The following is a 16,251-nucleotide window of genomic DNA, read 5'->3' on the forward strand; positions in this document are numbered from 1 at the left end:
TCCGTTTCAGATCTTGACTCCCTATGGCTACCCAGAGGGCGCTCGTACTTTGACTGAGTATGTCAGCTAATAGTATTACAGTATTTTTTAAAATACATTCGACTCTTTCTCTGACCAAAACTGATAAATTCTTCTCAGCAGCTATTTTATTATAATGTATCACAGAAAGTTTGTTTGTCTTTTTGGATTTCGTGCAAAACTACTCGAGGGCTATCTGCGCTCAGAACGTACGTCAGAATTTCATAAAACTGTGAGACGTCTCCATGTTTATAAAATATCATTAGCGTATAGTTCTCGTGTTTTATTATTCAACCTTAGTTGTTTACAAAGAGTTGTAATACATTATTATAAGAGAAATTCTAGATGGAAAATTTAAAAAAAGGCCTAGCGTATTACATTATTTGACATGCATTAGTGACCGGTATCTACCGTGCACGTGGATCTGGATCCGGATAAGGTTAAGAGAATATGGTTTTAATAAACATCGTTCGAAGATTAATATTTCATGTCCACTAGAGGCACACTTGCGTTTGGCTAAAAACATCCAGGTTCTAGCATGTTTATACACCAGTTGAACGGTTTTAGTTGTTCAAGAGACAAATTGTTGAAGTTTGCACGCCGTGTAAGCACGCGAACGAAGCGCTCGTTAGTTATCTTTTTTGTGTTCGTGACAGGAAGAGAGAAACTACTATTGTTGTAAATCATTAAATTAGGCCTATCTATTTAAATACAACAACAACAACAGTTTCGTTAATAACTGCCTAGCGACTGGAGTCAGTCAATGGTGAATGTCTCGCAAAGAGCAAATCATTCGTGAGGATGTGTAGAACTGTGAACACTCTAACAGTCCTGCTGACCTTGTGTTTGGTCAACATACCTAGGACACTTGCAGTTCGTGTGGTAAGGAATTTAAAGGGGACGGCGACTTACGGAACGGAAACATTTCGGTTAGTGAATGACCGTCTCGCGAGAGAAACTAAGTCGTCTGGTATCGTCGACTGCGCTGGTCACTGTGGACGAGAGAGCGGCTGCTCAGGGTTGAACTATGGACAAGACAAACGCATTTTAATTTTTGCCGACTATTCCAGCGACTCTCAAGACGTCATAGCTCGAGAAGGATACACCTATTACAGAATAGAAGACGTGCAAGTAAGTTTGAGATAGAAAGAACAAGAAACTATTGTCGATCAATAGGTAGGTTATATGTTACTGTCGATCCATAGGTATGTTTTACGTTACTGTCGATCCATAGGTAAGTTGTATGTTACTGTCGATCCATAGGTAAGTTGTATGTTACTGTCGATCCATAAGTATGTTGTATGTTACTGTCGATCCATAGGTATGTTGTATGCTACTGTCGATCCATAGGTATGTTGTATGTTACTGTCGATCCATAGGTATGTTCTATGTTACTGTCGATCAATAGGTAGGTTGTATGTTACTGTCGATCCATAGGTAAGAATAGTGCTTTAGGCTTACTGCTGAGCCACACGAAAACTTTCAACAATTTGACCTCTGTCGTTATAAACTTGTAAACCCTTGTCCCAGGGTAGCTTGACCTCTGTCGTAATAAACTTGTAAACCCTTGTTATAGGGTAGCTTGACCTTTGTCATAATAAACTTGTAAACCCTTGTTCCAGGTTAGCTTGACCTGTGTCGTAATAAACTTGTAACCCTTGTTCCAGGTTAGCTTGACCTCTGTCGTAATAAACTTGTAAACCCTTGTTCCAGGTTAGCTTGACCTCTGTCGTAATAAACTTGTAAACCCTTTTTCCAGGTTAGCTTGACCTCTGTCGTAATAAACTTGTAAACCCTTTTTCCAGGTTAGCTTGACCTCTGTCGTAATAAACTTGTAAACCCTTGTTCCAGGTAAGCTTGACCTCTGTCGTAATAAACTTGTAAACCCTTGTTCCAGGTTAGCTTGACCTCTGTCGTAATAAACTTGTAAACCCTTGTCCCAGGTTAGCTTGACCTCTGTCGTAATAAACTTGTAAACCCCTGTTCTAGGGTAGCTTGACCTGTGTCGTAATAAACTTGTAACCCTTGTTCCAGGTTAGCTTGATCTCTGTCGTAATAAACTCGTAAACCCTTGTTCTAGGGTAGCTTGACCTATGTCGTAATAAACTTGTAACCCTTGTTCCAGGTTAGCTTGACCTGTGTCATAATAAACTTGTTAACCCTTGTTCCAGGATGGCTTGACCTGTGTCGTAATAAACTTGTTAACCCTTGTTCCAGGTTAACTACATCACAAATAATTATTCTTATCTCGTTTAAAAATATAATCAAATTTATTTTTAAAATGTATTTACTATTTTTCTTAAACTAAGTCTTCACATATCACTGATTTCGTTTTGTTGTACTGTACGAGTTACCATAGAAACATAAATGTCTTCTTATAATAAAGCTTAAAAAAATGTCTAATTGAAAGTGTATTTCTATACATTCACGATCTTTCTGATTTCCCTAGACTTGTGATACAACCAGCTGTGCTACCATGGGTAAGTAACAATACAAAATTAATTAATTACCATGGTTTTAAAATATTATTGGAATAAATAATTTTAACAAGAAGGTTACCATCTATCTACGGAGGCCCGGCATGGTCAGCTGGTTAGGGTAATCGACTCGTAATCCGAGGGTCGCAGGTTCAAATCCCCGTCACACCAAACATGCTCGCCCTTTCAGCCGTGGGGGCGTTATAATGTTACGATCAATCACACTATTACTTGGTAAAAGAGTAACCCAAGAGTTGGCAGTGGGTGACGACTAGCGTAGTTGGTTCTCGTGTAACTTTGCGCGAAATTCAAAAACAAACTTTTCTTCGGTTACTGTGGTTGTAAGTGAAACAATAGAAAGTATTATAGTATTAATAACTATGTACAGCAAAGTATTGTGTTTAGTCCCCTGCTGGGACAGCGGTAAGTATTTGGATTTATAAATCAGGGGCTCAGTTCCCCTCGGTGAACACAAACAAACACACACGAATTGTGTTTTAAATTGTGAAATAATCACACAAATGTTGTACTACGACAAGTAGCTCTTAGATTAAACTACTGAGGCTTACACTAAAACAAACGCAGAGACAAACCAAAGAATGACCACTTAGAATAGGAAGGTGAAAAAGTGACCACTTCTTAGAGCAGTGTGACTAGTAATGGCCAAAGAATGGCCATTTCTTAGAGCAGGAGGGCCAAAAAGTGACCACGTCCTGGAGCAGGAAGGTTAAAGTGTGACCACTTCTTAGAATAGGAAGGGCAAAGTAGAACCACTTCTTAGGTCAGGAGGTTAATTTAAGCGAAACTGACATGTAAGTTTAGGTAAATCAGATATAACGAACGTGGTTTTGAAGCTCTACGGGGTGCTAAATGTTTATAATTATGTTGAGTAAAGCAACGTGTTTTTAGTTTAGTCTAGAGGATGTAACAGCCGATATGGTCCAGTAGGTCCCACGTGGTTCCAAAACGTTAAGGTATGGCATATTCTAAGTAGGTCTTCAACGACCACGCCCTGATGAGCGACTGTCCCATTATGACGTTCGGTAGGGTTCAGTAAAATAAGTAACGTGTGTGAAATATTCAAATGTTAAGGGTTAACTTAACAAAATCTGTAACTTTTTAAGTACCGTAATATCAGTTGTTTTTATTTTGTTTTATTTCGTTCTTAGAGGGAGCTATGGAAACTATAGGTTGTCTCTGGTACACATAGGATGAAAAGCTTATAAAATCTTTTGAAATGTAAAATTAAACAATGAACTTTTGCGTATTAACATTAGTAGCATAACACGGTTAACATTGTTTTATTGTGAAATCCCTGTTACCATTTAACAAAGACGTCTTGTTTTTTTTCGTAATAATTCATAGCAAGAAGAATCTGGAATATGGTGTATCTGACCGCTTTTATGATAAGATATAAAAGGTACCTCGGGGGCATAAGGGCTAGAAGGCAGGAGCATGAGCCTACAAAGCCACTGAATTTTTTTTTAGTTTTGTATATATACGTTTGATTTGAATTTCGCGCAAAGCTACTCGAGGGCTAGCCGTCCTCTAATTTAGCAGTGAATTTGTTTTTTTTTGTTTTTTGAATTTCGCACAAAGCTACTCGAGGGCTATCTGTACTACCCGTCCCTAATTTAGCAGTGTAAGACTAGAGGGAAGGCAGTTAATTATCACCACCCACCGCCAACTCTTGGGCTACTCTTTTACCAACGAATAGTGGTATTGACCGTACCATTATAACGCACCCACGGCTGAAAGGGCGAGCATGTTTGGTGCGACGGGGATGCGAACCCGCGAACTTCAAGTTACGAGTCGCACGCCTCAACACGCTTGGCCATGCCGGGCCTTAGGCCTTAGCAGTGAAAGTGAAAGTAGTTAGTCATCACCACCCACCGCCAACTCTTGGGCTACTCTTTTACCAAGAAATAGTGGGATTGAACGTTACATCAAAATGCTACTAAAACTGAAAGAGCGAGCATGTTGGGTATAACGGAGATTCGAACCTGCGACCCTAATATTCCAGCGGAGTGCCTCCTAACCATTTGGCCTGTAGATGCGTCTAAATTGAAGAATGTTTTTTTATTTTTCTGGACTATGTTAATTATTTATGTTGAATCACAGACCGTAGGGTGATAAAAATCGGTTTATCCTCAACATATTAAAATAATAGCACTGAAAGGGAGAAAAGAGTATTCTTATTGGAGAGTGTATAAAAAAGTGACGTAATTGTCAGTTTTACACAGTTTAGATAAAATGGATTCATCTTATCAGAAAATTTAGGGGTGTGTGGGTTGGCTTATAAGAAATCAAGACCTAATGATGGTCAGTTTTCAAAACGGGAAGAAAATTTGATTCGGAGCTTGAGGGAAGTAAAAGAAAACAAATTTAGGTTTAGGTCTCCTTGGTGTATTGGAGAGCCATCCCTCCCCTTACTGGTATAGTGGAAATTTGAAAGACTTATTGCTCCGAAATCCAGGTTTCGATAGCCGTGGTGGACATAGTACAGCTTGACCATTGTGTAGGCTTGAGCTTATCAACAAATCAACTAGTGTTTGCAGTATGTGAAGTCGAGATAACTGAAGTTTATTTCATAAGTCCAATAAAATGATGGCCCTCTGTGGTTAGGACGCTTGCCCTTTCAGCATGGAGAGAGTGGAATATAATGTGACGGTCAATTCCACTATCCGCTAGAAAGAGAGTAGCCCATTAGACGGCTGTTGGTGGCGTTGGCTAGTTGCTTTCTCTCGAGTTTGTCACTGCTAAATTAAGGAAGGCGAGTCTTCGAATAGGTCTGTGTGAAATTCAAACTAAACTTTCACCCAAGACATTTCATAATAGTTTTTATACCAATTAGAATTGAGACAATAAGTTAGAAAATAAGTATTAGTCCGATTATTGAAAAGAAACTAAGGCTGAGTATATCATCTATTTAGATATAATTCTAATCTTTGTCACTTTTATTTTTGTTCCTTTACAATACAGGTTCATTTGTGACCCAAAGCCAACAGATTACCACTACCAAAGTCTCAACAGCTACTAAACAGTCAAGTCCTGTTTCTTCACAAGTACCACCTTCCACCAGCACAATGGCTTCAAGTGAAACAGTAAAGCCCAACGTGGCGACTGACGTAACAACTACAACTCTGGATCCAAGTGAAAAGGTAAAGCCCAACGTGACGACTGACGTAACAACTACAACTCTGGATGCAAGTGAAACAATAAAGCCCAACGTGACGACTGACGTAACAACCACCACCACAACCTTGAAGGAAGGTTTTACTATGGTAACATTTACAATAATTCTTACCACAGTGCCCACAACTTTCAAAACCACACCATTACCGATTCTACCAGAATTACAAGCTGAAACCACATCTATTTCTACTGAACAGAATACCAAAGCGTCAACGGTTAACCAAGGTAACAATATATTCTGTGGATAAATCTTATACAAATAACTGTCTTCATTAAGTCAAATGTTTTCTGTTGTTTTTCTCTTTACACTTCTAGAACTCTTTCAATTACCTACTGAGGTTATTCATGAGGTAACAGAGGTTAATATTTCATACCTGAACGTGACTCTGAACAAAATGTCTCAGAAACGGTTATTATAATTTTGGACCATGTGCCGACTTAGAAGTTATTAATAATTTTGTTTTTTAGGGTCAAGGTAACGAAAACATATATCTGTGAACACAGGAATCGACGTTTCTCAATATTATTACACTATAATTCAATCAAATATGATCGAATTTTGATGGCACTGGATGGATTTCTTTATAATATTACTTCTCAAGTTCCTGCTAAATACCTGGATTACCATTATTAGATATCTAGTTTATAACTGTTGTTTACCTGGATAGCCATTATGAGATAACTAGTTTGTTGTTGTTGTTTACCTGATGGTTATTATTAGATAACTGGTTCATGGTTGTTGTTTTCCTGGATCGTTATTATTAGATAACTGGTTCATTGTTGTTGTTTACCTGATGGTTATTATTAGATAACTGGCTCATTGGTGTTGTTTACCTGATGGTTATTATTAGATAACTGGTTCATGGTTGTTGTTTTCCTGGATCGTTATTATTAGATAACTGGTTCATTGTTGTTGTTTACCTGATGGTTATTATTAGATAACTGGTTCATGGTTGTTGTTTTCCTGGATCGTTATTATTAGATAACTGGTTCATTGTTGTTGTTTACCTGATGGTTATTATTAGATAACTGGTTCATGGTTGTTGTTTTCCTGGATCGTTATTATTAGATAACTGGTTCATTGTTGTTGTTTACCTGATGGTTATTATTAGATAACTGGTTCATGGTTGTTGTTTTCCTGGATCGTTATTATTAGATAACTGGCTCATTGTTGTTGTTTACCAGATGTTTATTATTAGATAACTAGCATATTGTTGTTGTTTACCTGATGGTTATTATGAGATAACTTGCTCATTGTTGTTGTTTACCTGATGGTTATTATTAGATAACTTGCTCATTGTTGTTGTTTACCTGATGGTTATTATGAGATAACTTGCTCATTGTTGTTGTTTACCTGATGGTTATTATTAGATAACTGGCTCATTGTTGTTGTTTTCCTGATGGTTATTATTAGATAACTAGCATATTGTATTTGTTTACCTGATGGTTATTATTAGATAACTGGCTCATTGTTGTTGTTTACCTGATGGTTATTATTAGATAATTGGCTCATTGTTGTTGTTTACCTGATGGTTATTATTAGATAATTGGCTCATTGTTGTTGTTTACCTGATGGTTATTATTAAATAATTGGCTCATTGTTGTTGTTTACCTGATGGTTATTATGAGATAACTAGCTCATTGTTGTTGTTTATCTGATGGTTATTATTAGATAACTGGCTCATTGTTGTTGTTTTCCTGGATCGTTATTATTAGATAAGTAGCTCATTGTTGTTGTTTACCTGATGGTTATTATGAGATAACTAGCTCATTGTTGTTGTTTATCTGATGGTTATTATTAGATAACTGGCTCATTGTTGTTGTTTTCCTGGATCGTTATTATTAGATAAGTAGCTCATTGTTGTTGTTTACCTGATGGTTATTATTAGATAATTGGCTCATTGGTGTTGTTTACCAGATGGTTATTATTAGATAACTGGTTTATTGTTGTTGTTTTCCTGGATCGTTATTATTAGATAACTGGTTCATTGTTGTTGTTTACCTGATGGTTATTATTAGATAACTGGTTCATGGTTGTTGTTTTCCTGGATCGTTATTATTAGATAACTGGTTCATTGTTGTTGTTTACCTGATGGTTATTATTAGATAACTGGTTCATGGTTGTTGTTTTCCTGGATCGTTATTATTAGATAATTGGCTCATTGTTGTTGTTTACCAGATGTTTATTATTAGATAACTAGCATATTGTTGTTGTTTACCTGATGGTTATTATGAGATAACTTGCTCATTGTTGTTGTTTACCTGATGGTTATTATTAGATAACTTGCTCATTGTTGTTGTTTACCTGATGGTTATTATGAGATAACTGGCTCATTGTTGTTGTTTACCTGATTGTTATTATTAGATAACTTGCTCATTGTTGTTGTTTACCTGATGGTTATTATGAGATAACTGGCTCATTGTTGTTGTTTACCTGATTGTTATTATTAGATAACTGGCTCATTGTTGTTGTTTTCCTGATCGTTATTATTAGATAACTGGTTCATTGTTGTTGTTTACCTGATGGTTATTATGAGATAACTAGCTCATTGTTGTTGTTTACCTGATGGTTATTATTAGATAACTGGCTCATTGTTGTTGTTTACCAGATGTTTATTATTAGATAACTAGCATATTGTTGTTGTTTACCTGATGGTTATTATGAGATAACTTGCTCATTGTTGTTGTTTACCTGATGGTTATTATTAGATAACTTGCTCATTGTTGTTGTTTACCTGATGGTTATTATGAGATAACTTGCTCATTGTTGTTGTTTACCTGATGGTTATTATTAGATAACTGGCTCATTGTTGTTGTTTTCCTGATGGTTATTATTAGATAACTAGCATATTGTATTTGTTTACCTGATGGTTATTATTAGATAACTGGCTCATTGTTGTTGTTTACCTGATGGTTATTATTAGATAATTGGCTCATTGTTGTTGTTTACCTGATGGTTATTATTAAATAATTGGCTCATTGTTGTTGTTTACCTGATGGTTATTATGAGATAACTAGCTCATTGTTGTTGTTTATCTGATGGTTATTATTAGATAACTGGCTCATTGTTGTTGTTTTCCTGGATCGTTATTATTAGATAAGTAGCTCATTGTTGTTGTTTACCTGATGGTTATTATGAGATAACTAGCTCATTGTTGTTGTTTATCTGATGGTTATTATTAGATAACTGGCTCATTGTTGTTGTTTTCCTGGATCGTTATTATTAGATAAGTAGCTCATTGTTGTTGTTTACCTGATGGTTATTATTAGATAATTGGCTCATTGGTGTTGTTTACCAGATGGTTATTATTAGATAACTGGCTCATTGTTGTTGTTTACCAGATGTTTATTATTAGATAACTGGCTCATTGTTGTTGTTTACCTGATGGTTATTATTAGATAATTAAGTAGTTTTGTTTATTGTGGTGTTCGTGTTTATTTTGACTTGTTTGTTGTTACTTTTGTATATAGTACTGGAGATATGATTTTACTATGAACCACGTAAAACAGCTTGTGTTATTGGCTGTCAATGTCGAATTATCTAAAATCACTACTATCATGTTATCCTTTTAAACTTTCCTATTAATTTATTATCAAAAATCAGTTTGGGTTTTTAAGACATGAAATACAGCACGTGATTGAATATCTGATTAATTTGATTGAAAAAAGTAATAGTTCAAAGTGTGACTGAGAACGGTTCGTGTTTTTTCTTCATTCCTTACTGTTGAACAGTTTCTACGATAATAACCATCGTCAGCAGTCCTCAGGACTACACCTCTGCACAGTCCATTTGCGAGAGCAATGGAGGGAACTTGTTCATGCCGAAATCAACAATAATGCAACAATCTATTGAAATGGTATTACAATCGCACTATCCGCAAGCCAGTAACCCTGACAAATATTTTTGGATTGGAGCGAACGACCAGACCACCCACAACGTTTTTCACTTTGTAGATGGTACCGTCGTCTCGGAGTTTTTCTGGGGTTCAGGGTACGTGGAGGATGGTGTTAAGTCCTGTGTAACAGTGGACTCATCTTACAGCTACAAGTGGTCAGAAAAGTCCTGTGATCAGGCTCTCAGCTTCGTCTGCGACCTTCCGGCGGCACCAACTCCAGAAGTTCAGAGTAAGTGGTCAGAATGATATTTAGAAAATTACAAATGGGCAATGCTTTTACAGTAGAATTTTAAATTATTTCAACTTTGAAAAGAATCTCAGCAGTTCGAGAGCTTTCTATAAGTGAAGACTCCTTCATCTTGGGTGGTCAAAAATAGTCAAAACTTGAGCTTAGAACACAGATAATAAAGTACTCTCACAAAATCAGTATTATTCCAAAAGAGAAGGGATATTGTAAAGAGAACCTTTTATTTTTTAGAGGAAGTAACCTACCAATTTAAGTGGTTTTAATGAATAGATGACCTTTCATTTGTATAAATAGAAAACTGTTACAGCCTGAATAGTTTAATCAAGGGGGACCTCTCCTCCCTATAGATAGCAGCTTGCTACAACCTGAGTGGTTTAATCAGGGTAGGACCTCTCCTCTCTATAGATAGCAGCTTGCTACAACCTGATTGGTTTAATCATGGTAGGACCTCCCTTCTCTATAAATAGCAGCTTACTACAACCTGAGTGGCTGAAGCAGGGTAGGACCTCCCTTCTCTATAGATAGCAGCTTGCTACAACCTGAGTGGTTTAATCAGGGTAGGACCACTCCTCTCTATAGATAGCAGCTTGCTACAACCTGAGTGGTTTAATCAGGGTAGGACCTCTCCTCTCTATAGATAGTAGCTTGCTACAACCTCAGTGGTTTAATCAGGGTAGGACCTCTCCTCTCTATAGATAGTAGCTTGCTACAACCTGAATGGTTTAGTCAGGGTAGGACCTCTCCTCTCTATAGACAGCAGCTTCCTACAACCTGAGTGGTTTAATCAGGGTAGGACCTCTCCTCTCTATGGATAGCAGCTTGCTACAACCTGAGTGATTTAATCAGGGTAGGACCTCTCCTCTCTATAGATAGCAGCTTGCTACAACTTGAGTGGTTTAATCAGGGTAGGACATCCCCTCTCTAAAGATAGCAGCTTGCTACAACCTGAGTGGTTAAATCAGGGTAGGACATCCCCACTCTATAGATAGCAGCTTGCTACAACCTGAGTGGTTTAATCAGGGTAGGACCTCCCCTCTCTATAGACAGCAGCTTCCTACAACCTGAGTGGTTTAATCAGGGTAGGACCTCTCCTCTCTATGGATAGCAGCTTGCTACAACCTGAGTGATTTAATCAGGTAGGACCTCTCTCTCTATAGATAGCAGCTTGCTACAACTTGAGTGGTTTAATCAGGGTAGGACATCCCCTCTCTAAAGATAGCAGCTTGCTACAACCTGAGTGGTTAAATCAGGGTAGGACATCCCCACTCTATAGATAGCAGCTTGCTACAACCTGAGTGGTTTAATCAGGGTAGGACCTCCCCTCTCTATAAATAGCAGCTTGCTACAACCTGAGTGGTTTAATCAGGGTAGGACCTCCCCTCTCTATAGATAGCAGCTTGCTACAACCTGAGTGGTTTAATCAGGGTAGGACCTTTCCTCTCTATACATAGCAGCTTGCTACAACCTGAGTTGTTTAATGAGGGTAGGACCTCTCCTCTCTGTAGATAGCAGCTTGCTACAACCAGAGTGGTTTAGGCAGAGTAGGACCTCTCCTCTCTATAGATAGCAGCTTGCTACAACCTGAGTGGTTTAGGACTTCTCCTCTCTATAGATAGCAGCTTGCTACAACCTGAGTGGTTTAGGACCTCTCCTCTCTATAGATAGCAGCTTGCTACAACCTGAGTGGTTTAATCAGGGTAGGACCTCTCCTCTCTATAGATAGTAGCTTGCTACAACCTCAGTGGTTTAATCAGGGTAGGACCTCTTTTCTCTATAGATAGTAGCTTGCTACAACCTGAATGGTTTAGTCAGGGTAGGACCTCTCCTCTCTATAGACAGCAGCTTCCTACAACCTGAGTGGTTTAATCAGGGTAGGACCTCTCCTCTCTATGGATAGCAGCTTGCTACAACCTGAGTGATTTAATCAGGGTAGGACCTCTCCTCTCTATAGATAGCAGCTTGCTACAACTTGAGTGGTTTAATCAGGGTAGGACATCCCCTCTCTAAAGATAGCAGCTTGCTACAACCTGAGTGGTTAAATCAGGGTAGGACATCCCCACTCTATAGATAGCAGCTTGCTACAACCTGAGTGGTTTAATCAGGGTAGGACCTTTCCTCTCTATACATAGCAGCTTGCTACAACCTGAGTTGTTTAATGAGGGTAGGACCTCTCCTCTCTGTAGATAGCAGCTTGCTACAACCAGAGTGGTTTAGGCAGAGTAAGACCTCTCCTCTCTATAGATAGCAGCTTGCTACAACCTGATTGGTTTAATCAGGGTAGAACCTCCCCTCTCTATTGATAGCAGCTTGCTACAACCAGAGTGGTTTAGGCAGGGTAGGACCTCTCCTCTCTATAGATAGCAGCTTGCTACAACCTGAGTGGTTTAATCAGGGTAGGACCTCTCCTCTCTATAGATAGCAGCTTGCTACAACCTGAGTGGTTTAGGACCTCTCCTCTCCATAGATAGCAGCATGCTACAACCTGAGTGGTTTAATCAGGGTAGGGCCTCTCCTCTCTATAGATAGTAGCTTGCTACAACCTGAGTGGTTTAGGACCTCTCCTCTCCATAGATAGCAGCATGCTACAACCTGAGTGGTTTAATCAAGGTAGGACCTTTCATCTTCACAGAGAGCAACTTGTTACAACCTGAGTGGTCAAATGATGGAAGAGTTTTCTTTCTGTAGCAGATAGCCTGATAATGTAAACACGTATTTCTCTAGGGAAAGAAATCTGATAACCAAAGAACTTTAACTCTTTATTCTGTAAGCTTTTTGTAAGAAGACCATATGCTGTTAAAACAACAAAACGTCAATCACATTCCTAAATATCTTTCATAAGCAAATAATGAGAATACAGATGGTTAATGAAACTTACTCGCAGTAAGAGTTGGTTGTATGAGTAATAACCTGATCTCTAATAGAAATTATGTTTTAATATTTGATGAAGAATGGGTATTTTACAAGTCACACTTAATCACACAGTTTTTTATCTTTGTCGACTTTCTTGGTAGAATAAAAAGTTTTGAGGGTTTCTTAGTTTCAATCCTTTCTTGTCAAACTTTCACGAAACTATAAATTAAATAATGTATAATTTTTGAAAGATTTATCCTCCAGATGGCGAGTACATGTGGTTTGTTTTGTTTTGAATTTCGCGCAAAGCTACACGAGGGCTATCTTCGCTGGCCGTCCCTAATTTAACAATGTAAGACTAGAGGAAAGGCAGTTAGTCATCACTACCCACCGCCGACTCTTGGGCTACTCTTCTATCAACGAATAGTGGAATTGCCCATCACATTATAACGCCCCCACGGCTGAAAGGGCGAGAATGTTTGATGTAACGATGATTCGAACCTGTTACCCTTGGATAACGAGTCGAGTACCTTAACCACCTGGCCATGCCGGGCCAAAATCCATCAGTCGAGGGCGATAACTACCTGGCGAGTACGTATCACTGTGACGTAGTATATAAAAGCTCAACATGGTCCGGTGGTTAAGGTACTCGACTCGTAATCTGAGAGTCAAGGGTTCGAATCCCCGTCACATCAAACATGCCCGCCCTCTCAGCCATGTGGACGTTATAATGTGTTGTTCAATCCCACTATTCTTTGGGAAAAGAGTAGCCCACGAGTCGGCGGTCGGTAGTGATGACTAGCTGCCTTCCCTCTAGTCTCACACTACTAAATTTGGGATGGCTAGCGCAGATAGTTCTCGAGTAGTTTTGTGCGAAATTCCAAAAAAAAACAAAAACATAGTATATTTTCCTTCATATTTTATTCATTTATTTTGTTGAATCTCTGATCAAAATAAACACGTTCCTAAATTAGTAGCGTATAGAAGTAATAGACACTACAGTGTAACAAAGATACATTACTCACAGAATTATGGATGAAGTTATCATCAGGTTTCTAAAACACATTTTATGAGCACCAGGTGGCTTACAAACGTCATCAATGTTGCAAATAATCCCACCAATTACTATTAGGAATTTTCCACGTCTTTTACCGGGTTTTGGTAAGAAGTAAATACACAAAATGACTTAAATGTAAAAACACAGAAAATCTGAGGTCTTAAACAATATATGACGTCATCATTACGCAAATAATTAGTCATTAATCGTTAAAGATATTTAGTTTAATAAATTATGTATAAATATTATATAGAGGATATTCGAATGATGTTTTATACATTATTATGTTTTTGTCATAACCTGACTGAATTTTTCGTATCGCCCACACAGCTGTTCAGGTGACGTTTTACACGGTTGTAGATCAAACGGGAACTTACAGTGGCTCCGCTCAAGTGTGTAACGCTACTGGTGGGATTTTGGTCCTGCCTAAAACTGAGTTGGAGCAGATAGCCTTGGAGCAGACCATCAACGCCACCTCTTCTACCCGAAACCAAGAGCTTATTTGGATAGGAGTTAACGACAATAATGTTGCAAACTCTTACAATTTTGAAGACGGAACTGCGGTTTCCAACTTCTTCTGGGGTGCTGGTGCTCAGCACGTATCCGACGGGATTCCATCCTGCGTGGCTGTCGATCGTAGCTACGACTTTAAGTGGGTCGAGAAGCCTTGTGGGAACGATTATCCCTTCTTTTGTCAGAAAGTTTCTTCTTGAATTTATGGCAACTAGTTAAAAAAAAACAACAAGGAATCTTTTCTTATTTTAGTGGAGATTATTTTTCATGCATGTCTGTTCTTCACAGAGATCGAATTTTAGATAACACAGATTGTTTGCTTGTTTTAGTATGTTTGTCGAAGCTACACAAGACCTCTCTGCGCATTGTCGTCCATAATTTCGAACTGATGAACTAGATGGAAGGTAGCGACTCTTCACCGTCCAACACTAACCCTTATAAAACTTATTAACGAAATTTAGACACAGTTTTGCGTTTCCAAAGCTCCCAAAGTTCGGAGCGCGTTTTTGCGGCTAAGACACGCTAGCCTTCGGATCTGTGGTCAGGATAGTTTCTTTAGTTATGCAATTGACTTTCAGCATGAGCTTGTCCTTCGACCTATATATATATATACAGCAAGTTTGACCAAGGTGAAATAAATACATACAGCATTGAAAACAATATCCACCTTCCGTTGGGTGGGAGACACTAATTTATCAAAAGTATTTCGCATCTGTTTAATTTAAAACACAAATAGCACATGTTATTGCACCTTATTAGGCACAAAGAGCTATTTAGTCTCACTACGATTACCGAAAGCCTGTTTCTAGCGTCGTCAGTTTGCAGACATGCCGCTGTGCCACTGAGTAACAAGTGACGTTGGAACACGCTCTTTTTAGTAGTCCCTTTCAAGAAGCTTTCAGACTACTTTGGTCGTAATCTATTCATCGCATGTCGTCATTCTTACGTGACCAAATTAACTGGAAAGTTGTCAAACCGACAACGTTGATCTCAGAGCTCAGTTTTTTCAGGTTGTATTGGATGTACGATAAGAATAAGTAACAGACGTATAAAAGTCTAGTATAGTCTGACATACTCTAGTAGGCTGTGACGTCACAGTTAGCTTGTTTAAGATATTAGCCAATGAAGAAAGAAGCTTCCTTATAAACGTCTTTATAAATATTAACTTTCCAACAGTCATTCTCAATGATCAAATAGCACTCAACATTAAATTTACTGACACCTTATTTAGGTATACAAACGTATATATTTGATTTGTGTATTTGTTTGTAACGGTTGTCAGCATCTTCTTACACACACACGTACACACAATAAAGAATGAATAAAATCGACAAAAAAAAATTCCCAGTTTAGTTGTGGTTATTAGTTCACTTTATGGTCGAGAGATGGAGGTAAAAGAGCAAAACTTTACCGATGCTTCTTACAAACTCCTACAAAATGTTGGTCACTACCAACTAACCAGGTAAAACACTTGCGCATCGCTTGTTTCGGCATTTTTGAAATAAAACTTTATCATTTTTAAAAACATACTTCTGTAGTTGCTGTGTTGATTTTATCACGTAAGCTTTCAGTTACATTTTGAGAATGTCGTAAACTTACATTGGTTCTAAAAGTGCGTTATGAACTCTTTATACATGTCTTCATCAGCGACATCTCCAAACACTTTTAGTCTTAAAGCGCCCTCAAGTGAATAAAGCTCGTTACATTATCCGAAATATCCCGGTAACTTTTGCAATCGTCTGTTTGTTTGTTTAGAATTAAGCACAAAGTTACACAGTGGGCGAAATGTGCTCTGCCCACCACAAGTATCGAAACCTGGTTTTAGCGGTGCGATTCTGCAGACATACCACTATGCCACTGGGGGGCGCAATAAGTTGTATCAACACAGTTAAGCCTAAAAAAAGGAAGACTTTTTATTACTTTAACCATATATACATATGTGTGTGAATATGTTGCGAAGGTTTTGAGTTTCTCCAGGAAAAACAGAAAACGTGAAAT

General features: G+C 38.1%; 1 protein-coding gene across 1 annotated transcript; it reads left to right on the plus strand.

Moving 5' to 3' along the window:
* Positions 1–546: 546 nt before the first annotated feature.
* Positions 547–15,449, plus strand: LOC143247673 (uncharacterized). The gene is made up of 5 exons (XM_076496056.1): positions 547–1,149; positions 2,468–2,498; positions 5,478–5,915; positions 9,423–9,815; positions 14,071–15,449. The coding sequence occupies exons 1-5, from the start codon at positions 820–822 to the stop codon at positions 14,451–14,453; spliced, it is 1,575 nt and encodes a 524-aa protein (XP_076352171.1). The 5' UTR covers positions 547–819; the 3' UTR covers positions 14,454–15,449.
* The last annotated feature ends 802 nt before the right edge of the window (positions 15,450–16,251 follow it).

The sequence above is a fragment of the Tachypleus tridentatus genome, chromosome 3, assembly GCF_004210375.1.
Source record: "Tachypleus tridentatus isolate NWPU-2018 chromosome 3, ASM421037v1, whole genome shotgun sequence".
NCBI lineage: Eukaryota > Metazoa > Arthropoda > Merostomata > Xiphosura > Limulidae > Tachypleus > Tachypleus tridentatus.

Bases quoted from the DNA above. Each gene is read 5' to 3' on its own strand.
- LOC143247673 (XM_076496056.1), top strand. From the start codon at position 820: ATGTGTAGAACTGTGAACACTCTAACAGTCCTGCTGACCTTGTGTTTG. The intron at 1,150-2,467 runs GTAAGTTTGAGA...TGATTTCCCTAG, and splicing joins ACAGAATAGAAGACGTGCAA to ACTTGTGATACAACCAGCTG. The intron at 9,816-14,070 runs GTAAGTGGTCAG...TCGCCCACACAG, and splicing joins ACCAACTCCAGAAGTTCAGA to CTGTTCAGGTGACGTTTTAC.